The 20,569-nt window shown below is 48.6% G+C and overlaps 7 protein-coding genes across 7 annotated transcripts; 5 read left to right on the plus strand and 2 right to left on the minus strand.

Annotated features, from left to right (window-relative positions):
* The first annotated feature begins 287 nt into the window (after positions 1–287).
* F5891DRAFT_1031416 (uncharacterized protein) lies at positions 288–2,450 on the plus strand. Its single transcript, XM_041361605.1, has 4 exons — positions 288–1,181; positions 1,230–1,343; positions 1,407–1,772; positions 1,830–2,450. The coding sequence occupies exons 1-4, from the start codon at positions 455–457 to the stop codon at positions 1,961–1,963; spliced, it is 1,341 nt and encodes a 446-aa protein (XP_041226272.1). The 5' UTR covers positions 288–454; the 3' UTR covers positions 1,964–2,450.
* A 3,203-nt stretch (positions 2,451–5,653) lies between these two features.
* Positions 5,654–6,715, plus strand: F5891DRAFT_1172885 (uncharacterized protein; the record flags this gene model as incomplete). Its single annotated transcript, XM_041365611.1, has 2 exons — positions 5,654–6,280; positions 6,334–6,715. Coding segments are annotated over exons 1-2 (858 nt in total), but the record flags the coding sequence as incomplete, so codon positions are not given.
* A 402-nt stretch (positions 6,716–7,117) lies between these two features.
* On the plus strand, positions 7,118–9,044 carry F5891DRAFT_283989 (uncharacterized protein). Its single transcript, XM_041371197.1, has 4 exons — positions 7,118–8,143; positions 8,193–8,309; positions 8,367–8,720; positions 8,778–9,044. Exons 1-4 carry the CDS (start codon positions 7,210–7,212, stop codon positions 8,921–8,923), a joined length of 1,551 nt encoding a protein of 516 aa, XP_041226274.1. The 5' UTR covers positions 7,118–7,209; the 3' UTR covers positions 8,924–9,044.
* A 1,290-nt stretch (positions 9,045–10,334) lies between these two features.
* Positions 10,335–12,187, plus strand: F5891DRAFT_1163994 (uncharacterized protein). Its single transcript, XM_041365342.1, has 5 exons — positions 10,335–10,835; positions 10,886–11,001; positions 11,062–11,592; positions 11,642–11,699; positions 11,751–12,187. The coding sequence occupies exons 1-5, from the start codon at positions 10,728–10,730 to the stop codon at positions 12,027–12,029; spliced, it is 1,092 nt and encodes a 363-aa protein (XP_041226275.1). The 5' UTR covers positions 10,335–10,727; the 3' UTR covers positions 12,030–12,187.
* An 872-nt stretch (positions 12,188–13,059) lies between these two features.
* On the plus strand, positions 13,060–15,209 carry F5891DRAFT_1031440 (FYVE zinc finger-domain-containing protein). The gene is made up of 7 exons (XM_041361606.1): positions 13,060–13,181; positions 13,233–13,801; positions 13,857–13,920; positions 13,997–14,306; positions 14,360–14,430; positions 14,489–14,681; positions 14,735–15,209. The coding sequence occupies exons 1-7, from the start codon at positions 13,123–13,125 to the stop codon at positions 14,978–14,980; spliced, it is 1,512 nt and encodes a 503-aa protein (XP_041226276.1). The 5' UTR covers positions 13,060–13,122; the 3' UTR covers positions 14,981–15,209.
* F5891DRAFT_1031444 (RAM signaling pathway protein-domain-containing protein) lies at positions 15,210–18,779 on the minus strand. Its single transcript, XM_041361607.1, has 6 exons — positions 18,311–18,779; positions 18,146–18,257; positions 18,003–18,095; positions 17,694–17,950; positions 15,815–17,645; positions 15,210–15,698 (listed from the first exon to the last, which is right to left on the minus strand). The coding sequence occupies exons 1-6, from the start codon at positions 18,571–18,573 to the stop codon at positions 15,333–15,335; spliced, it is 2,922 nt and encodes a 973-aa protein (XP_041226277.1). The 5' UTR covers positions 18,574–18,779; the 3' UTR covers positions 15,210–15,332.
* Positions 18,764–20,545, minus strand: F5891DRAFT_1031448 (uncharacterized protein). Its single transcript, XM_041361608.1, has 5 exons — positions 20,275–20,545; positions 19,648–20,210; positions 19,328–19,564; positions 19,247–19,268; positions 18,764–19,191 (listed from the first exon to the last, which is right to left on the minus strand). Exons 1-5 carry the CDS (start codon positions 20,339–20,341, stop codon positions 18,848–18,850), a joined length of 1,233 nt encoding a protein of 410 aa, XP_041226278.1. The 5' UTR covers positions 20,342–20,545; the 3' UTR covers positions 18,764–18,847.
* Positions 20,546–20,569: the final 24 nt, after the last annotated feature.

Below are 20,569 nucleotides of genomic sequence, written 5' to 3' on the forward strand. Positions count from 1 at the left end.
CAGTTGGAATGAAAGCTGATCACTGCTGGAGACGACGAGCGACGTTACATAGAACAACGGTACTTGTAATGTATGATCGAATAACTTAGCAGACTTATCTAAGCAAGGTCTAAGTCCCGAACAGGGTTTTCCGTCATGTGACGACTCCAAAGCGCGCACTATCCAAATTCAAACCCAGATTTACCAGTCCCTCTATCGACGGTTTGCCTCATAGAGGGGCTGGTCACCAGTCTACAAACATAGCTGAAAAGAGCTAAAAACGCTCACAATACATTGTGCCAACTTTTGCCATTCTGCCAATTGCCGTTCTGCCATTCTGCCATCTGCCAAGAGGCCAATTCCTTTCTGCCCACGACACTACTCGCAGCTGACTTCCATTATTGTCTTGATCTCCTCGTGTGCACGGCCTTGCTCCCGCAGGCGCCTTGCGCCCCTCTCTTCTTCCTGTACTACTATGAATTCATATCCATCACAGATACCACCAAAACGCTATGATCTCGTCCAGACATTTGATGCCATGGCGCTCGCTGGCAAGCCAAATGAGAGCAAGCGACTACCTGACCCTCTCCCTGCCAACGGGAATCGGGCAAGTAGTTTTATAGGAGGTTTCAGTCCCGAAAAGATGGCAGTGAACGCGCTACTTGACGCCACCAAACGACAACCCACACACAGCGGACAATCCTCTCCGAACAGTAAGGGCATATTACCCCCACTACCAATGCCGCCTACCTTTGTGGTGGCCATTCCATCTCCTCAGACGGGGAAACAGTCGTTGACGATGCAGCACGCGCTCAATACCAAGCCACTGCCAGTCATCACTCCACCATCGCATCCTCACTCGGATTCCCTCCGTCCCCTTGACATCATGGCCTATCCCTCTATCTCCGTAGGAATGCGCTCGCGTCCAGCGCTCGATATCACACCCAAATCTCGACCGCGTGCTATTTCTGTACCCCTTTCCCCATCATCATCTTCGGCGACCAAGAACACCACACAATGTAGCAGCATGACAAAACTCGGGAAGCGATGCTCGCGCCAAGTCAAGCTTCCCTCGACGCACTCTCATATTGACCCAATACCTGTCGTGTATTGTCATCAGCACCGCGACGCAATGTTTCATGCGCAAACCGGATTCTATGTCAGACAGAAAGGCATGCCAGATACATTTGTAGAATTTAGTGGTAAGCACCATATTCATCTCGTCTGACACGCTCTTCAACATAGGGTAGATTATATACCACAATACCTCCAACGCGATACCCAGCTGGCACTTAGAGTCGAAATGGAGAAAGCTGCTTCCACTTCGGACGTCTCTGGATATATCTACACGTACGAAATCCGAGGTTCGTCGCCATGAGTTTCCAAGCTCTTGATATTTACATCATCATCTTTGGCGTCCATGTTAGACCCGAAACGTCCTGGTGTAATTCAACTTAAAGTCGGGCGCGCTGTAAATCTCACAAAACGACTGGATCAATGGGGCAAACAGTGCGGCTCGAAGGTGCCAATCGTCCGGGGGTGGTGGCCAGGCACAGTCGAAGACGAGAGTGACGACGACGGCACTAATGGGAGCCTGCTTACAGGAAACATCAAGGCGGGAGAACCGGGGCCATTGTGCCACCGTGTGGAGAGGTTGGTGCATATAGAGCTCGCGGACTTGGTGGTCCACACACCATATCTGGACCCCAAGTTTCCGAAAGTCGACAATTCAGACACCTCTCCTTCTACCTCGGGGTCGCCGAAGAAGGCTACGATGAAGCCCTGTCTTGATTGTAAGCGATTGTCATATTTATTATGCCGGCAATGTAGATTTTTGACGCTGGGTCCAGGTGGTACTATACACAGGGAAATATTTGCATTTCCACGTCCCGAGAAGGGACGTTACAAGGGGCGAGAGTGGGAACTTCTCGTGAAACCCGTCATTGAGAAATGGGGCAAATTTGTATCGGAATACTATGCTTGAGCTATCACATGCAACACCCCTTCGGAGGGAGTCAATGGGAAGCCTTATACCCCTCGATTGATGTCCACGGCGCAAGCCCCAGAATGACACGCTTTCCATCAGAGCTTTTGGTGTCTACGGTAAAATATTTGACTGTCAAAGGACTTTTGTAATTCTGACAGCGCACATCTTTCCTTTCGGTATTACTCGAAACACTGCGACAGACACTTGTCACAACAGCTCTAGTCTCCCTCAGCCTCGCCTTGTACAGACTAAGTACTATAGACGAATGAAGACGTTCCTTATTTACTCAACTATCATAGGTCAGTAAAAGTCCGCTCTGAATCCGATCTACATAATGGCCACATATCTAGCTTGTGTATCTCTATGCACTTAATTAGTTGTTGCTCGGCGTGAATCTCGTCATACCGAGGACTGAAAGCAGTGCGTGCCGTAGTGGGGGCAGAGAACGTAGCATGTGGTTCAGTGCCAAATTGCGTTACGAAGCCTGTGCGGGCCGGTCTGCAGATACCTGTTCCTTAGCTAGTAGTAGTCCTCTTCTTGCTTGTGAGTAATGAGTCGGCCCGCAGATCCTGAGCGCTGAGCAAGTCCTGCAGGGGCCGCCTTCTTCCGGGACTAAGTATTCCGCAGCTTGGATATGATAGCTAAAGGCAGTCAGGACAGTCATAGTAGGCCCAATCAGATTCTCCCGTGGGGCAGATACTAGCCCACTGAAGCTGTCAATCACGAACAGCTTTATCCATGCATTCCGCGCGTATTGGTAACGAATGCGCTGTATGCCAGCGGTAATACTATATTTAGCATGAACATATCATCTTCATACGTCCACCATTAAGTCCCCCACTCACTCAGTTGCAGCACTGACACCAGTCCCTCGAATACTATGACCATAGTCTCAGATGATCCCAATATGTGGCCGCTAATAAATTTCCAAACGATTTTCAGCTATTTTACAGGTTTGTAGAGAACATTCCGATGTTTTACCCAATGTTTGATCATGATTTTGCAGTTGCAGCCTTGACTGCAGTATTGTACGACTGGGGTGAGCAAGATGTTTTATTTGAGAAATCATCGATGTTTAATCGTATCATCCAGTACTGGCTTTTGGACAGGAGGTAGGTAGGAAACTCAGTATCACGGTTACCGGAGCAGCCATCTCACTAATAATGATCTGGTAGTTCGAACTTATCTGGGTGAGTAAGATCTCATCAGAAGAACAACGCTTAGTTAAATCGGACAGAGGAAACGTTGGTCCATCATGACTTTTCTATATATCAGCGTACGTGCTAGCTTACGCATTGACACTGAGTTGTGCTTACTTCAACATACCCTAGGTGCGCTACACCGGAATAATATACTGTGTGTATGTTCGCAGTGCTTACAAGTTCAAGTTGGCACCGTGCTAATGAGTTGTGTCTCATGGACAGCATAGCACTCCTGTGTATGTCTCTTTGCAAGCGTACAACTGTGTTTATTTCTTCTTCTTCTGATGAACCGTATCATGTGCAGCAACACTTCCGTCATTCTCGGTGACAGATGCAGTAAGTATGCTGTACAAACGTCTGATTCTCGTCCAACTAACTGCACCGCTACACAGGGGTGAGTGTAATCGTCGACTAACTTCTCGAATTGATATAATGACTAAACTAGCTGTGAGTTCGTTCGAAGAATAGAGCCATATGATGCTCATCATTTACTGGATTTTAGGCACTACTTATTACCTTGTACAATGGTGGATACCTGTCATCGTAAATGCAATGCTGGGCGGTGAGTTACTCGGCTGCCGTACTTCGGCATTGACTGAAACACCATGCAAGTTATTATGATCGCTCGATTAAATGCCATGTATCAGCGATCCCGAAAGATGTTCACCTTTCTCGTTTTAACCTTCCTGGCTAAAACGATCGCATCTGGAGTAATGAGTGTATTGGACAGTGGTCATATTTCAGGGGGTGAGCTTAGAAACAACCTCAACATATCAAGCTCATGGATGAATTCCAGAAGAACTCGTTCTGTCCAATATCCATTGGTGCAGTTACCAAGGAGTGGAGCCTACTTATGAGAGCCGAGAATTGGATAATCATCACTGCATGGGAGGTCCTCACATTGTGTCTTGCAGTCTGCATCGCTGCAAGACATTTCCGGGAACTGCCATCCACAGGTTCGGTCGTCGGGGACTGTTTCACGGTGTTGATCAAAACCCACATGCTTCACTTTGCAGCGTGAGCTCGTCATTTTTGATGTGTTTGTCTCTTCCGCCGACGATGCATGCATTAGCTTTACTGCTGTTTCTGGCTTAAACCTCGGCCTACTGTCCCAAAGTATCTCAGTATGTCAATCTCAGTTTGCATTGAACCATCCTCACCGTTTCTAAAGGAGTCAACTTCTGTGGGGGCTGAAATATATCTCGGCATTCTTCGAGTCTTCTCTTTCTTGCAGATGTTTCTGCTCGGACCACGCCTTATTATTGGCGTCCGAGAATATCACGATACGCTCGTGGCCAACTCTAATGAAGGGATTGGCATGATTACAATTGCTTTCCAGGAGCGCGCAATGTCTTAACTGACGGGGATACTTAGCAGGTGAAACGAATGGAAGTTACAGCGCTCTCGGGTATGCTGCAGTAGTTCGGCTCTTGCTGCTTGCTCGTCTACAATGGATGTATTGGCCGGGTCGTTGATGAGGTCCGAGATTGATTTGTTGGAAGGTCAAAAGGAGAGAGCATGGCGCTTGGGTCTTGACACTTTCGTGCCTTGGGATCCTTCTGGAGGATCTGTGGACATTGTTACGGTGACATGATTAGTTAGTGTCTAGAGGTGATAAAATATTAACAAGGCAAATAATTATGAGGCGTGACCGCCGTTGTTGAACTTTTGAGTTCCGGGGTCCTGGTAGTAGTCAGGGTGCCACCTCGATGCCATATACAGTGTATCACTTTTGTGCTACTCTTAGACTTACAGCAGGCGATGCCGTCCTCTCGAAGGCCTCGAGGCCTCACTTCTAAGTTCTGGCATGGATAATACGTTGGATTCGGAAAACAATTATCAAGTCTGACTCATTGTAGCAAGCTTTTCCGTACGTGTACGGTACACACATGGTTGTATCCGACTCGGAGTCAACGTCCTGATTTTGCTTTAGGTACCAGCCTCTGTACGAATGCTCTGGGAAAGCTCGCAACGCGTTCTTTGTGCGGCGCTGATTTTCCAGTTCGGGCACTTTCTGAAGGCACCAGGAGGGCCGCACCCCACAACTATCAGTCTGACTCTTGTTCGGACCTTGATCTGGCGCACCGCGGACTTGTATCATGATCATGGTAGAGTGTGGTTGAGGTCGGCATTCCTCCTGTGGACGATATAATTCTCGGTTGGAGTTGACGTGGATAATTTGCGAAATTTCTAGATGACCTACCAATTTGGATGTTTAGAAAGTGTCTGCCCCCTGCTTCACAACTAAATGCCTTTGCACTCAGTGACACAACTTGCGAGTTGGAACACTGACATTGCTCATTCCCCTGCATGTCCCTGGCAAATGAGATATTCGATCGTCGGGTCAGCCGAAATACAGGATTACGAGACACGGGCAGTGCTATTTGTCTATCAGAATTCTGCATAGCATGAGAAATCAGTCCCAAAGGCTCCTTTTTCTTCTTAGCACAGGGTTGCCGTTTTTTGTCCGCCCTGCTGTGTCGATGCGATGTTGGCATAGTATTGGGCGGGCATCATGATGATAAGATATCGCTGCCGAGATATCTCATATATCCGTCCAGGTATTTATTTCTTATGGATGACACTGTGTGTTTATACCATACCTCTTGTTCTTCTTCTCGCCCCACCATCCTGCCATGGCTACAAGTCACTACCAGGGACACTGCCGGACAAGTGTTCTGGAGGATGGCAATCGCGATGATGCGGTCATTATGTCAAGGACCGCTAGTGTGACGCCATTGGCAGTCAACATTCCTTCGACACCACCACGCGGTAAACAACTATTTGGACTGGTAACGCCCCCGGACTCTCGCCCACGACCCAGCCTCTTTGAAATCCGTCCAACCTCTCCACCTCGTACCCCTGTACGACGTTCCGACGTCCCAAAGGACACAGAGTCGCTGACCGTCTCAGAAAACTCATCTGAACGGTCCAGCAATCAGTCAACTACTAACCCTCGTTATCCTTCGCCAGGGCTTTTGACGCCCGATAACACGCCTCCGCGTCTTAGTAAACCACGATTCGTACCTGTCAGTCATAAGCAAGAGACGACTAAATCGGAGTTCTGTCTCTCTCTTCAAACCACATCGGCTGTGGTGGAGATTTCGGAAATGTGAGCATTATTTCTCGGCCCTCAGAAATTCCTGATTTCAAGTCCACAACAAGTTTTAAACATCACGCGGAAATCATCCAGGACACCAGAAAATCGGAGCCAGTTACGACACAATGCAATGGCATAAAACCGATTAAAGCCCCTGATTCTTATCTCATCCCTCATATTGACCAGTATACCGGCCTCCCTCCTTCTAATTCATCCGTGAATGTGAGGGCTTTGCAGTGCTGTCAATCCCAAGATATTGCTGCGAGACCAATAGCTTACGTAAATTCGCAATACCATGGACTCACACTGCGTTGCGATCAATGCCAACGTTCAGTCGAATCTCCAACTCAATACTGCTTTCAGCATGGACCTAAAAGTCCTGATACCCCTACCATACTCACTGCACCGAAGTCTTCACAATGTCGTGGACTCACACTACGTGGCGTCCAATGCTCACGTTCAGTCAAACTTCCAGCCCAATACTGCTTTCAACATGATTCTCAAGATCCTAATACCCCTGTCATAGTCACCGCACCGAAATCTTCGCAATGCCGTGGACTCACACTACGTGGCGTCCAATGCTCACGTTCAGTCAAACTTCCAGCTCAATACTGCTTTCAACATGATTCCCAAGATCCCAATACCCCTGTCATAGTCACCGCACCGAAATCTTCGCAATGCCAGTGGACTCACACTACGTGGCGTCCAATGCTCACGTTCAGTCAAACTTCCGGCTCAATACTGCTTTCAGCATGATTCCCAAGATCCTAATACCCCTGTCATAGTCACCGCACCGAAATCTTCGCAATGCCATGGACTCACACTACGTGGCGTCCAATGCTCACGTTCAGTCAAACTTCCGGCTCAATACTGCTTTCAGCATGATTCCCAAGATCCTAATACCCCTGTCATAGTCACCGCACCGAAATCTTCGCAATGCCATGGACTCACACTACGTGGCGTCCAATGCTCACGTTCAGTCAAACTTCCGGCTCAATACTGCTTTCAGCATGATTCCCAAGATCCTAATACCCTTGCCATACTCACCGCACCGAAGTCTTCGCAACACTGTGGATTCATTCTACGTGGCGTTCAATGCCCAGGTTCAGTCAAATTTGCGGCTCGATACTGCTTCCAGCACGACTTCCCAAAGTGCTAATACCCCCACCGCACCCACTGCATCGACGTTGGCAATAGAAGTGAATTCACGATGCCATGGACTCACGCAGGGTGGCATTCAGTGCCACCATTCAGTGAAATCTCCGACTCAATACTGCCACCAGCATGGATATCAAATAAATAACACCTCTGCCACACCCATAGCACCGCAACCGACGACAGAAGTGAATTTGCAGCGCCGACGTTCAGTCGAACCTCCAATTCAATACCGTCATGAGCATGAGTATCAAGGCAACAACACCCCTACCACACCCATCGCACCAACATTGACAACAGAAGTGAATTCGCGGTGCCATGGACTCACACTGCTAGGTGGCATTCAACCAGTAACAGATGTGAATTCAAGTTCACCCTGCGGTGAACTCACACTACGTGCCGTTCAATGCGAACTTTCAGTCAAACCTTCCACTCAATATTGTGATCAGCACAGACCTCAAAGCGATGTCGTCCCCACCTCACCCGCCATATCTACCATCCGCATAACAGCGCAATGCAATGCCGAATCCAAGCCGAAAGGACGCCGATGTCGACAGTGGGTCTCGATTGCCCCCGATCAGCTTACAAACGATACATCCCAACCAATTTATTGTCGTTTCCATATTCCATCTCTAGTAGGGATCGTGAAACACAATGAGAATGAGGGGTTTAAAGTGCAGCTAGTCGCCGGTCAGCAAGATATTTTTGTTCGCTTTTGCGGTGAGGCAATTGTTGCAGATTTCGTTGGACCATTTTAAACGTTCAATAGACTATATTCCTGAGTATCTGCAAGAGGATACTCGGAAAAAACTTCGAAAGGCCATGACGAGAAATCTTTCGGAAAGATCCAAGACACCAGGCTATGTATATGCGCTGAACGTGTTCGGTAGGTTTTACTTGACCCATCATCAAATGTTGACCTGCAAGCTGAGCCCTTAACAAGACCCCGAGAACGAGGAGAAGCTCTCATTGAAAATTGGGTACAGCAAAGATGTCAAGAAACGCCACGCAGAGTGGAAGAACAAGTGTCGTTCTTCCATAAAAGATGTTCGCGGGTGGTGGCCTCTGACCATAATCGAAGCTCAAGATGATGACGAGTTGGCGATACAGAAGCTCATTAGAAATAATTGCCAGGGCGACAAGGGTCCGATGGCTGAACAACTCGAACGGTTGGTGCATATCGAGCTCAAGGATCTGGCAACACATGCTGCTTATCTGCATCCCAATTTTCCTGACGTCCACTTTTTGGATATCCCACGTCAGCCAAAGGTTGAGCTTAAACCCTGCCGTGACTGTAGTAAGTTAGACCTAATGCATAATTACGGGGCAGGTGCTAAAGCTTGCCAATTCACAGACGGGACCAAACACAAGGAAGTGTTCTCATTCACGCGCGTCAAGGAAGGTGAATTCTTTGGGAGGGAATGGGAAGATATCGTTAAACCTGTGATAAGGAAGTGGGGATTGTTTCTCATGACATATTTTGCTCAAGGTGGTGCATGAATTTTGCAAATGACTCTTCGACTCAACCTCGACATTAAGGATTCCGCTTTATATCTAACTTATTGCGGCGCTGCGTGGACTGTTCGTGATGTATTTTGATCACGCTCTATCCTGCTTTTTATCGTATGTCGCGGACATTCATTGGACTGAGGATCCTATGTTGTACACTGACCTGTAATTTAGCATACCGACTCGTTGTAGCATTTCGAGATCATGTGAACCCAAAAGCGAAGTGCGACGTATTAGATAATAATTAGGTCTAGGCCATCAAGCCTGCCTACTACGTATTTTTCACTTCAAGCACAATTTTCTGGTCCCAAGCCTACCGGTATATGTGACCGGAGCTATTTTCAAGTTTTCCGTGTGCATGGTTATCGATCGCTTTTGTTTCATGTCACCTCAAAGTTCTGTGCATCCGTCATTTTTTTCACTTCTAGCACCATTGGTCTAGCCTTCCCGCCACCCTCTGTCGTCCTTCCGACACCAGTACCCTGCACTCGCCTCAAGAACACAATAGCAAGTGTCGACGAGAAACTATTGCACAGGGCCGCAGGACCGTGATGGAACATGAAGTGAGACTCGATGACGCAAACAGGCGGTAGAAGGGGATATTAAGCGGTAAGATCTCAGAGACACTGGCAGAGAGCAGCTACACCCCTTGGCATATGCAGAACTCGCCGCCTCCGGTATTCTTCTGCTGCCTCGCGCGCCCAATTTTGTTTCTGTCACTGTCCTGATGCCTCACTGTCCTTCTTCGCAGTTTACATTATTCCACCAACTTGCTGTCACTGCCTTACAACAGCAACCATGATATTCTAAATGCCTACTGTTTGTCACGCTTGTTATTCACGCCCACTACAAGTCCCTTGATCCCTCTTTTTTAAGCCTGTGTTCAGCAAGTAGGGTTATACGGTATACCTCAGGGAATATTACGCTGAAGATGATGCATCAGTTTTGCCAATGACTCTTGGGTTCGACTCCTTTTATTGGGATGTTGTACACCGGTCTGTATTCAGTATTCTTTGTAGCCTTCAAGTTCACCGACTAAAGTCTTTTACCGCGGTGTGCGATGGCACGCCCAAAAATGATTAAACTGTGTCGTCCCCGCTTCTGCAACTCCCGAGTCGACTCAAAGTTCGTTTGCATGGATTCCTCCCGTTGCAGCAGACTCTGATCACCAGGATTATCTTACAGGTTCAGAATCAATTACTGATGAGGAGTTGATCGAACGTTGATCATCAAACACCTGAGCCACAGGAGGCTGAAACGGACGGTCGGACTGACCAACTGTGAGAAAATGATGGGGCGCCCAGAAGGGTATGATATTGATGCTCATCAGGTATAGCCTTAGTGTAGTAGTCAAAACTATTTTTGCCATAGTTAGGGCTCACAATACATTTTGCCGACTTTTGCCATTCTGCCAATTGCCGTTCTGCCATTCTGCCATCTGCCAAGCTCTGCCAAGAGTCCAACTCCTTTCTGCCCACACAGGCATTGCTACCCTATACTATCAACAACACGATCGGTTGCATGGCGATGGGTTGACATTGTTCACCTTCCATAACGAGATCTGATCATCTTGTCCTCTTTTGTTTTTTTGTGGAACTTCACCTTGGCATAAATGCCTCATATAAAAGACTTGCAGTTGGCCGTGTTGTTATTTTCTGTCTGAGCTTTTCTGTCTTCATCTTTACCTTCTGACCCTAGTCGCTGTGCGTCTTGAAGCTTCAACTTTCGGGCTTGATGCTCAATTGCTTTGATTTCAATTTCTAACACTTCAAACATTCAACCTTGACCAATCACGATGTTCTCGAGCTTATTCCTGGCCTTTGCTGTAGTGTCGCTGGCGCAGGCTGTCCAGTTTAACGTCACTGTTGGTGGAGGACCATTAAGATATGATCCGCAATTTGTTGTACGTCTCTGTAGTCAATTTCGCAGTATTCATTACTCATTAACGTGAAGAATGCAAACCCTGGAGATACCATCATCTTCACTTTTAAACAATCCAACCATACGGCTTCCCAATCAACTTTAGCCCAGCCATGTGTAAGGGCGTCCAATGGATTTGACTCTGGCTTGTAAGCACGAACACGCCGTTGTATAAATTTAGACTGAAATATCATGATTGGCGTACATAGCATGCCAGTATCATCCAGTAACACGAACGGCCCGTTCCCTGCAGCACAATATACGGTGCAGGACATGAACCCAGTTTGGGTGTACTGCAAACAAGGCAATCACTGCCAGCAGGGCATGGTCTTTGCCATCAACCCAGGCACTCAGTTTGCTGCATTTCAAGCAGCGGCCATGGGCAATACCACAGTCTCTTCATCCTTGTCTGCTTCGATCACTGCAACTACGACTGCTCCCACCGGGGTCATCACTGCTACCGCGACTATCACTGGAGGTGGTCAGACTGTGACTACAACTTACGGTTCGTTCCCTGGTAGTGCAGCACCAACGAGCGGAACAAGCTCGGATCATAAAGTAGTTGTTGGCGGCTCGACCCTGACGTATACGCCATCGAATATTACTGCACAAATTGGGGATACGGTCACGTTTCAATTCATGCAAAAGAATCACACGGCAACGCAGAGTACCTTTGCGGATCCGTGCCGCTCGCTTACTCTCACGTCTACAAGTGGACAAGTTGGGTTTGATTCTGGATTGTAAGTGTTTTTGTCGGTTAGGCTATGTGTGAGCTGACAGCGCTGTTAGCATGGCCGTTGCATCTAATGCGACGACCTTCCCAACGTATACGATCCAAATCAATAATGTAAGGAACTTATCATCATATAACTCCCTGTACTGACATCGAGTGCCTTAGACTGCACCAATTTGGGTATATTGTAAACAGTCTGGACACTGTGGGCAAGGCATGGTGTTCTCTGTGAACGCGGTCGAGTCTGGAGCCAACAACTTTGCTGCATTCAAGGCGCAAGCAATCCGACTCAACGGGACCTCATCCTCGACCACGAGCACGAGTACAGGAGTACAAGCTACACAAACCAAGTCGAGTGGTGCAGTGAAGATGAATGATCGTGGGACAAGGGTCTTGGTTGGCATTGTGGGAGTGGTGTCAATGGCTGGCATGTTCCTGGCGTGAGGTTGTCATTATGAGATGTACCTTATCGCAATTCTTTCAATCTTGGTGTATAACACTATGTAGCCCACTGGTATATTGTACTATTCGCTGTAGTCAATGTGGATTGAATTAATATCTATGTGTGTTACAGTCTTCGATTATGTAATACACTTCAAGTTATTGGGAGGTTGTGCACCGGTGAACTGCGGTTCCTGTAGAGGACGCCGGTGGAGGGCGCTCACGCTGCACAACCAGTGCCCTGACGGGCTCACGATTCTGATTTTGGTCGTCGCCATTCCGACAGGTGTCCCGTGTTTTCTTGTACACCATCCTGGCTGTTCACACCAACTTGGCCGCACGGCGTGTTCACCTTACTACAAGTTGCTTTGCAGACCTTTTGTATATCCAATTGCTCAGCTGAGCTATGGATTCACCACCTAATGTCCCGTATCAGGCCTACAAAGTACGTTAATCTTCTTAAATTCTCCTTTATTCTCATCCAAATAAATGTAAAAGTCGAAACGACATTCCCGAGCAGTCTCGTCTATCCATCTGGTTCCCAATGTCTCCCCGCCGCCTATGTCCCGCCCATCGAGCATGGCATCAATCCCCCCTTCTGTTCCAGCGCCTACATTCACTCGTCCACACGAATACTATGAGTCTGAGAAGGTCTTGACAGTCTCCACAGAGTATCCAAATGTCATCACAGTCGTAACAGACAAGACACGAGCACCCAGTGTCGATATCGTACATTCGAGGGACCTTTCTTCCTCACCGAATACTAATAGCTCATCATCTAGTACCGAGTTACCTTCCCCAACAAACATTGATGTTGCGTTGCCAGATCCTGTCCAGACACCCGTACCCGATGAGGAGCCAGTTCCACGTACAAATGGCAAAGACAAAGAGATGGAATTACCAATTTCATCTCCTGCATCTTCCATCACAAAGCTTCCTCCTACTTCTCCGAAACCATCCAAGTTCAGGCGCCTCCGTCCTCCCCCTGCGAAATCCCCACTCGCTTCGCCTCTCCGCCCACCTGTTACCCACTTCCCCCGCACCATCGACATCCAGCCGCCAACTCGATGCACTGCATGCATTGCATTCACCCGTGATGCACAGCCGTGTCACCTCAGTTACATCAGTAATATCAGATAGTGGTAAACTACCTCCGTCAGTCTTACTTCCAAGAGCAAGCGCGCCTTTTGCTCAAAACATCATCAGTCCACCCCCGCGCTCGTCTTCGATGGTTGCACCCCTGCCACCGCCGAAACTCTATTCACCGATACCGACACCAGGACCTCTACCGCCACCTTCTTCATCAGCCCCAGTATCGGCAACAACCTCAACCTCAGGTTCTCCTGCAGCGTCAACTCCGTCCCTCCCCTCCACCTCATCCGCACCTGCATCTTCCTCTGCACAAATACGTACATCCACCCCTACGCGGTCTGCAGCACCCTACCGTCCAGGCTTTCAACCCAAGGGCGTGTATCGGCCCCGCACGGATGAATTTTCTGAATACCGGACGAAACGTGTTGACGAGGGGCGGATAGAACAGACAAAGCTAGAGCGTAGGCTCGAAAAGCTTATCGCTCTGCATTTTCCTGTGGAGAATTCTGTTGAGAAGGGCGTGGGTGCGAGGAAAGATGAGGTTAGTGTCAATGGAAGGGGAATGGAAAAGAGGAGGGCTTCGTCGTTTTTTAATCTCGACCTTAAGAATATGGATGCGAGTGAACTGTGGAAAGGGGTATTGCAAAGCCAAATGATACAGGGCTCCAACGGTGATACTCGAGGTATATCACGTTGCTCAGTTCGTTGAATTGAGTATTGACCAAAGCAATTTTCTAGCTGCAGAGCAGCGGATAACACCTTGGCAAGATGATGCTGCCGTATCTAAATGTCCTTTATGCGTGTATGTCTTTCTTTTGATGTCTACATTCCCCAAACCACTACCGTTGAACATAAGAATCTCACTTATATTCTTCCAGCGCGTCGTTTCACCCACTCACAAACCGTAAACACCATTGCCGCCTTTGCGGTACCATCATCTGCAGTCTTCCTCCAAAGCTCCCGCAGCGCCACAGCCCCTGTTCAGTACTTTTCGTCGTCGATGCCAAGACGCGGCGCATCGAGGAGGTCGGGGAGGGCGTCGATTACGGTGTGCGTCGTGCGGGTGCCGGCGAGGAGGAGAAATTTCTCCGCGGCGTCAGAATATGCCGTAGCTGCAGGCCTGTGCTCACGCGACAGCAGTATTGGCAGGAGATGGCGAGCGTACCGCCGTTTGTAAGGTTCTATGATGTAAGTTGATTACTGGAGGTATTGAGCTTGTGCGATACTAATTTGGAAAATAGGCATTCATTAGTCTCGAGAAAGAGATCGAGGATGCGATTCCCCAGTTTCAGGACCTGCTTCTTACACTCAGGTACGTATTGACTGGGCTTTGATTCTACACAGATTAACAATAACACATTTGCATCTAGTAATGACGACCAGCCGACTAAAGAAGCGTCCGCAGCACGGAAGCGTCTTCTGGATGCCTTTGCTCAATATGATGTTTTGGCCAAACGAATACGTGATATTCCTTGCAATACAGGGTCTTCCCAGAACCACGTGCAGCTTGCAGTCCTCAGCAGGGCGAATCTATTTTTGCAGAAGCATATGTTCCCATTGCAGGTACGTAAAATACGTTTCATCCGATACTCTAAACTGATTAGCATCATGCGCAGTCCCTGCCCAAGCCTAAAAAGCGCGACTCAACATCGTCACCTGTCCCTTTCGAGACACCACTTGTGGACCCCGATTCAGACCTAGCCCATACACTACAACCGCTTCTAGAACAAGAGGCTCTTCTCGAATCCTTTGTCGGCGAGGCGATGGCGCATCGCAAGTTCGAAGATGCGAAGACGCTCAAGGCGAACCTCGCCGAAATCAGAGCCGAAGTCGATCGTATGCTAGGTGATGCTGTGCGGTGAGATGGAGACGCGCATGGGGTGATTATAGCCGGGGTGATCATAGCTGGTTGACGACTCATTCATACACGCAAACACGATACTATCTTATGAATCTAGCATTACATCCGCATCCTCGTTTTATCGCTCTGATAGATCTTATGCTTTGGGACCCTTTTATTTCACATACACATTACCTTCATGTAGGATCCAGCATAATATAGGCATGGAATTTTGAAAGCAAAAGACAATACTAGTTGAATATGTAATGTGAGATATTGGTATGATGATGCTACAATAACTGCAGGTATACGTCATGCGTCGTGAGGATGAGTCATGGACATAACAATTAATCAAAGCTACCAAGGCTCAGCGCTCAGCCTTCATCACCCGTGTCCCGCATACGGGGTATATTGAAGGACTGGGTTGGAAGTGCACTCCGAGGGGTTGTTATGTGACCAAACAGTTTCAATGTCTTCGGCTGCGTAGAACTGCGACTTCTGGATAAATTTGCACCTAGCCGCCCATCCTCAGCGATCAATCCGACTACGGATGGCGCCAAGATAGCAGTCATGGGGGAATATGGTCGTGGCGTTGTTGATGGTGAGAATGATGAGACATGCAGGAGCATCACGAACTCCTGCGTGGCATTTGTCAACGCCAACATCTTGCCTAAAAGATCGGAGAATACGGCGTGGGACGTGCCGTGCGTTTTGACCAGATTTGACAATTTGACCACAATCTGTAGAGAAAGATCCCGCAGATCAGCATCACAGATCACCCCAAGGAGATTGAAAAGACAAGTGGATCACCACAGGAATGGGATCAAGACAAGGAAATCAGAGAGATTTGAATCACCTTGACGAACACGTGTGCGTCCTCACGGAGCCCTTTTCTGTCAGCTCCTGGGTCTCCGCACCGCATTGCGTTTATATTAGTACGTAGGCGCTCCGTGGTGGATTTAGCTTTAAGCAGTGTGTTGCGGAACTCTTCAGCTCCTTCAGATAAATTCTCCACAATCTCTTTCAGCATCTCCCATACTGCAGGTGCTGCCTCTACTGCCACTTCCATCGCGTCGAGGGCGTCTTTGTCGACGAGCGTCCGTGAAGGAGGTATATCAAGTGTTGGGCGTCGAGCAGGCACATGAGGCGATGAAGGCGCAGCTGATGGCGTCAATGATGTTTGGGAGGCTTGCCGGGAGTGCTGCCCAGACAATGACGTCCAAGGTATGCTAGAATTCACCAATGAGGGAATCAGGCTCGATGTTGATGCTGAAAGCGGTAGCGCCGGATGACGTTGTCCTGCTCGAAGTGTCGCCGGGGAGTTTACCACCGCGCCAAATGGTACTGGCAAGTCATATGATGGCAAGGATTTGCCAATCTCCACGTCTTTTGAACTGAACGACCCAGCATGGCGCCGCGTGGTTCTTGCTCTACCAAGGGATTGCGTGGGTCGTGATCTGGCGATTGGAATACCATGTGGCGGCAGCGCATTGAACGGGGAGTACGATGGTGGTGCTGAAGAAGGAAGAAGCTCGGGACTGGGATTCGGGGCTGGTTGGGGCTTCACTAGATGACGCCGGCGATCCGAAAGGTGAGGTTTGATAGCTTCAATGTGTGGAACCATCGACTGCCACGCACTCGATATTTCGGCCATCGCACCGTAAAAGATAAGCACCAATGACCGCATATATCGGTCATCATCTTTAGACGCGAGGATGTTCAACTGCAGTGACATCATCGCAATAGCTTTGCCAAACATCGCTGCGGTATCTCTACTACTCTCCACAAGCGCTCGGCAAAGTGAAGGTGGCGGTGTCGTTTTCTTGCAAATTGTATCAAACCGATCGAGAGCGCCGTTCAACTGCATCATGTAAGTATACGCAGGGTCGGTGACTTTCTTCAGCACAGAGGAGAGTTGTCGGTCGTTGGTGTAAGTGATGTAGTGTGAAAGCGCCTGATAAACTTGTGAAACAGCGAAGAACAGTGACCGTGCACATTCTACAAGGGAGCGTAGGGAAGATGAAAGATTGTTAATCATGGCTGTGGCAGGAAGCGCCGAGAGGCGCTTGAAGTATGCATGGCGTTCGACTTCGGGAACCGGCCGAGGAACGTCGCCAAAGGTTGGAGATGCAGATGTAGGAGGTGACTGAGTATATGCCTTTCTGCTCTGGAAATGCGAGGAACCGTCGGATGATGATGACGAGCCTTGATGATGTGAGAGAGGTGAGGGGATGGAAAACTCGTCATGCGACAGTAGATCAGGTGCGAGAACTCCTTTGCTTGTCCCCCCAATAGCTTGCTTGTTGACACCATCACTCACGTTGGCTGCACGGAGATCGGGCAGACTCTTCTTCCCAAACAGTGCTGGACAGCGATCACGAGCTGAACCGGTAAATGATGCATTACGGCCATGCTGTGGACCATCTGGCACGGTTGTACTGTGATCATCTGTAGAAGACACAGACTCTGCAGGGGTAGGCAGGTAGCTCCCGACAGTCATTGATCGAGGTGGGACTTTGAACGGAGGAAGCGTCCCCAGGCGAAGAGGTGGCGGGCGGTCGAAACGCGGCGATGTCGACTTTGTAGGCTCCGGAAGGGAAGCGTCGATAGAGAAGGAGCGAGCATGAGGCGTAACACCTGGGTCGGAATCATCATGTATACGAGACCAGGACTGTATTTGGTCTTCGCTGTAAGTACGTCAGTTGGCATTCGAGTATGAGAGAGTTGATCCCTACATGGAGTTGTCCAAAGCCGTATTCGCACTCACGAGCGAGTCGATGCTGGGCTGTTTCACGTCCAAGCGAGGCCGGGAATTATTTCTCATCCACTTCTGCATGAATGTTATCCACTCCCTTCCCCCATCTGGTGTTACCATGACAGTCTTCGGCGGCCACTCTATGGGATTGTGATCTACCTTCAAGACGTCCAGCTCACGAAAATCTGCAAAGTATCCCGGGATGCGAGTTATTTTGTTGCGCGACAGGCAGAAAACCTGACGAGAGCATGTTTGGCACTAAGAGGAAGTATAGAACTACGGAACGTACCCTCAGGTTGATCAGGGAGCCTGATTGCCCCGGTAATCTTTTGATTTTGTTTCGACTGATGTCCAGAATCTCTAAGGATGGCATGACCGTTAACTGTGTCACGTTTAGCGACCGTTTAACGCGTGAACTTTGAGGCTGCTCACCACGTCGGGGAAAGATGTGAAGCTGTTGTTCTGCAAATTCAAATATCTCAAGCGAGAGAGCAGGGCAAATGCAGTAGGGAGTGTAGCAAGGCGATTGTACCCCAATGCAATCCTAAAGTAGTTTGTAATGTGAAGTTGCGGCAACAACGCGTCGCAGCAACGTACCTGAATACTGAACTCTCGTCATCGAGGGAGCCGTTCCTGCCCATGGTTGCCAAGTGTTTTGCCCCATCCTCACCGACGTCTGTCAGGTTCTTGTGTGTGAGATCAAGAGTAGCGCCGTTGTCGGATGACTGTCGAAGTGCTTCCGCGATGTGTTCTTCCGTTAGTGAAGTAGAGAGCAAAGGAGATAGAGCACCATGTCTGCTGCTAGTACCCGGGAATTGAGACGTGCGCCCAGCGGCACGGTCAACGTCCGAGACCGACATTTAGAGGGTAAAAGCAAGAGGATCAGGGTCAACGGTCAGCTGGACCTTCTAGGGTGTCGAGCAAATAATATTATTGTTTCCAACAATGATTATTCTGAACCAGGCAGTTGTCGGTACCATCCGGTCCAATAAATGCTGTACACTCACGCGGCCTATCCGACGTTTCCACAGTGAAAAGTCACAGCAGATCTCTGAGTCATTCTCCGACTTTCGCATTGCTCGTAATGGTCACCATCAACATATATATGTACACAACACCATCTTAAAACCACAACTAAAACCACATCGAGATAGAAAAACTCGTCTCTTCACTCTGCATCGCATGCCACCATCCAGGAGGAAAAAATAGTACATCACCGGGGGCCAAGGTCACGCACATAGCTTTCTGCGGCACCTCTTTCCAAAAATCAGGGAAAGCATCTCGCGACGCTTGCTCTGCCTTCGCAGAATGAGGAAACACATCCACCCGAGATGTATTGCACATCGATGGCTCCGTAACGTTGGCCGCCGGATTGCGAGACTTATCAGCAGTGTCAGATGTCGATGTGTCGAATGGATACATCAGATTGGAAACATCAGGGGGTGCGAGCCAAACAGTCTTGCGACCGACTACTTGGACTAGCGCGAGAAGATTTAATATACAATTAAAATGGAATGCAAAGAAGTCATTCACCATAACAATTAAAGAAGGGATCCTGTCAGATAATATTAGTAGACTTGTGCATCGACCGCATATAATCTTGAAGGAACTCACAGTATGGGCCGGGGAAATGGTACCCCTTGGGCCAAGCCATGCATTGATGATCAACCCATCCATATTTCCCGGAGGTTTGTAAGCAGGATAACAAGATGGGGGGTCAGGGCATGCATAAACATATTCGGGAATACCAATATCCCCTTCAAGTGCCGGGAATTGCATGAAGAGGTTATGTTGTGCAAGGTATAATACCTCGTTCTGGGGTTGAGCTGTGTGTTCAGGAAAGTCGAGGGACTGCAGAAAACAGTCCCAGCTCATCAGCCTCTGTGTCCATTCTTCAGTCCTGTAGTCTTTCCCAACTTCGACAGGCACAAGACGACCAGGGCCCGCCACGAACGGAGATAGTCAATAGACGCCCACGAACTAAGGGCCTTCCAACCTTGTACGTAACCATAACGTTGGAGTACAAATGGCTTTTGTGACCACTGCCTCCCGAGGACATTTGGTGGGGGGTCAATGCAAGGAACACAAAGGGAAAAGGCGCTAGAGTGGTACATTTGTGTTAGAGGTTGTTTGTGAGAAGAGGTTATGAGTGGTTTCAGCGTCAGATAGTTCTCTTGGATATTTTTGATGAGTTGATGGATGGAATCCAATCTGCCAGGAGCGCCTGCTATAATGATAGCACGATCCAAGATAGCAACAGCCTCTGTAGCTGCTGCATCATCCTGTGCCAAATCAGAAACCTGAGATATGGCACACAAGAGGCAGGCGTCTGTGTATAGCCTTCGCCAGCAAAGGGTCTCGGGTGGCGGTAAGCGGGTCATTTCTTGATACGCCCTATCGATAAAAGGTTTCATTGATGTCCATGAGCCAACGTTATTATGCAATGAACAAGCTGCTGCGTAAAACTCGAAGTAAGCCAAGCCGCAGAGCCGTAGGTCTAATTGTGATCGGGACCAGGAAAATTGGTAATTTTCGATTTCTTTTCGAAAAATGAAGCTTACCAACTGTGCACGGGTGACTTTGGTCACTCAACTCTACCAGGAGTTGATCAAAAAATTCAAGACTCATGAGTTGACAGAGCCTGTTAACCTGCAAACAAAATTAAAAGACAATTTTATGCGCGTCTGGCGGCGGCTACATGAACGTTTTGCTCTGCGGACTTCGACACTCCACGTGTGAAAGGCATCGAAGTGTCACAAACACGCGAACATTTACGTGACAGAAACCATTTTCCGTCACGCGTGGCTGAAGATAAAAAGGACAACGGGGAAGGAGCGGCCGTGAGAAAATTCCCCA

Source organism: Suillus fuscotomentosus (assembly GCF_016647785.1).
Source record: "Suillus fuscotomentosus strain FC203 chromosome Unknown F5891scaffold_25, whole genome shotgun sequence".
NCBI lineage: Eukaryota > Fungi > Basidiomycota > Agaricomycetes > Boletales > Suillaceae > Suillus > Suillus fuscotomentosus.

What these genes read in the sequence shown, in the direction of transcription:
- F5891DRAFT_1031448 (XM_041361608.1), bottom strand. Translation starts at nt 20,341, where the DNA reads ATGAGTCTTGAATTTTTTGATCAACTCCTGGTAGAGTTGAGTGACCAA. An exon ending in AAGTCACCCGTGCACAGTTG is followed by an intron (nt 20,211 to 20,274) that starts GTAAGCTTCATT and finishes GATCACAATTAG; the next exon opens with ACCTACGGCTCTGCGGCTTG. An exon ending in GTTCGTGGCGGGCCCTGGTC is followed by an intron (nt 19,565 to 19,647) that starts GTCTTGTGCCTG and finishes TGTTTTCTGCAG; the next exon opens with TCCCTCGACTTTCCTGAACA.
- F5891DRAFT_283989 (XM_041371197.1), top strand. Translation starts at nt 7,210, where the DNA reads ATGGACTCACACTACGTGGCGTCCAATGCTCACGTTCAGTCAAACTTC. An exon ending in TATTTTTGTTCGCTTTTGCG is followed by an intron (nt 8,144 to 8,192) that starts GTGAGGCAATTG and finishes AACGTTCAATAG; the next exon opens with ACTATATTCCTGAGTATCTG. An exon ending in TAAACCCTGCCGTGACTGTA is followed by an intron (nt 8,721 to 8,777) that starts GTAAGTTAGACC and finishes GCCAATTCACAG; the next exon opens with ACGGGACCAAACACAAGGAA.
- F5891DRAFT_1163994 (XM_041365342.1), top strand. Translation starts at nt 10,728, where the DNA reads ATGTTCTCGAGCTTATTCCTGGCCTTTGCTGTAGTGTCGCTGGCGCAG. An exon ending in AATGGATTTGACTCTGGCTT is followed by an intron (nt 11,002 to 11,061) that starts GTAAGCACGAAC and finishes TGGCGTACATAG; the next exon opens with CATGCCAGTATCATCCAGTA. An exon ending in GTTGGGTTTGATTCTGGATT is followed by an intron (nt 11,593 to 11,641) that starts GTAAGTGTTTTT and finishes CAGCGCTGTTAG; the next exon opens with CATGGCCGTTGCATCTAATG.
- F5891DRAFT_1031444 (XM_041361607.1), bottom strand. Translation starts at nt 18,573, where the DNA reads ATGTCGGTCTCGGACGTTGACCGTGCCGCTGGGCGCACGTCTCAATTC. An exon ending in TCACATCTTTCCCCGACGTG is followed by an intron (nt 18,096 to 18,145) that starts GTGAGCAGCCTC and finishes AACGTGACACAG; the next exon opens with TTAACGGTCATGCCATCCTT. An exon ending in ACGCACACGTGTTCGTCAAG is followed by an intron (nt 15,699 to 15,814) that starts GTGATTCAAATC and finishes CTTTCTCTACAG; the next exon opens with ATTGTGGTCAAATTGTCAAA.
- F5891DRAFT_1031416 (XM_041361605.1), top strand. Translation starts at nt 455, where the DNA reads ATGAATTCATATCCATCACAGATACCACCAAAACGCTATGATCTCGTC. An exon ending in TACATTTGTAGAATTTAGTG is followed by an intron (nt 1,182 to 1,229) that starts GTAAGCACCATA and finishes AACATAGGGTAG; the next exon opens with ATTATATACCACAATACCTC. An exon ending in GATGAAGCCCTGTCTTGATT is followed by an intron (nt 1,773 to 1,829) that starts GTAAGCGATTGT and finishes CGCTGGGTCCAG; the next exon opens with GTGGTACTATACACAGGGAA.
- F5891DRAFT_1031440 (XM_041361606.1), top strand. Translation starts at nt 13,123, where the DNA reads ATGCACAGCCGTGTCACCTCAGTTACATCAGTAATATCAGATAGTGGT. An exon ending in CGTTTGTAAGGTTCTATGAT is followed by an intron (nt 14,307 to 14,359) that starts GTAAGTTGATTA and finishes TTTGGAAAATAG; the next exon opens with GCATTCATTAGTCTCGAGAA. An exon ending in GACCTGCTTCTTACACTCAG is followed by an intron (nt 14,431 to 14,488) that starts GTACGTATTGAC and finishes ATTTGCATCTAG; the next exon opens with TAATGACGACCAGCCGACTA.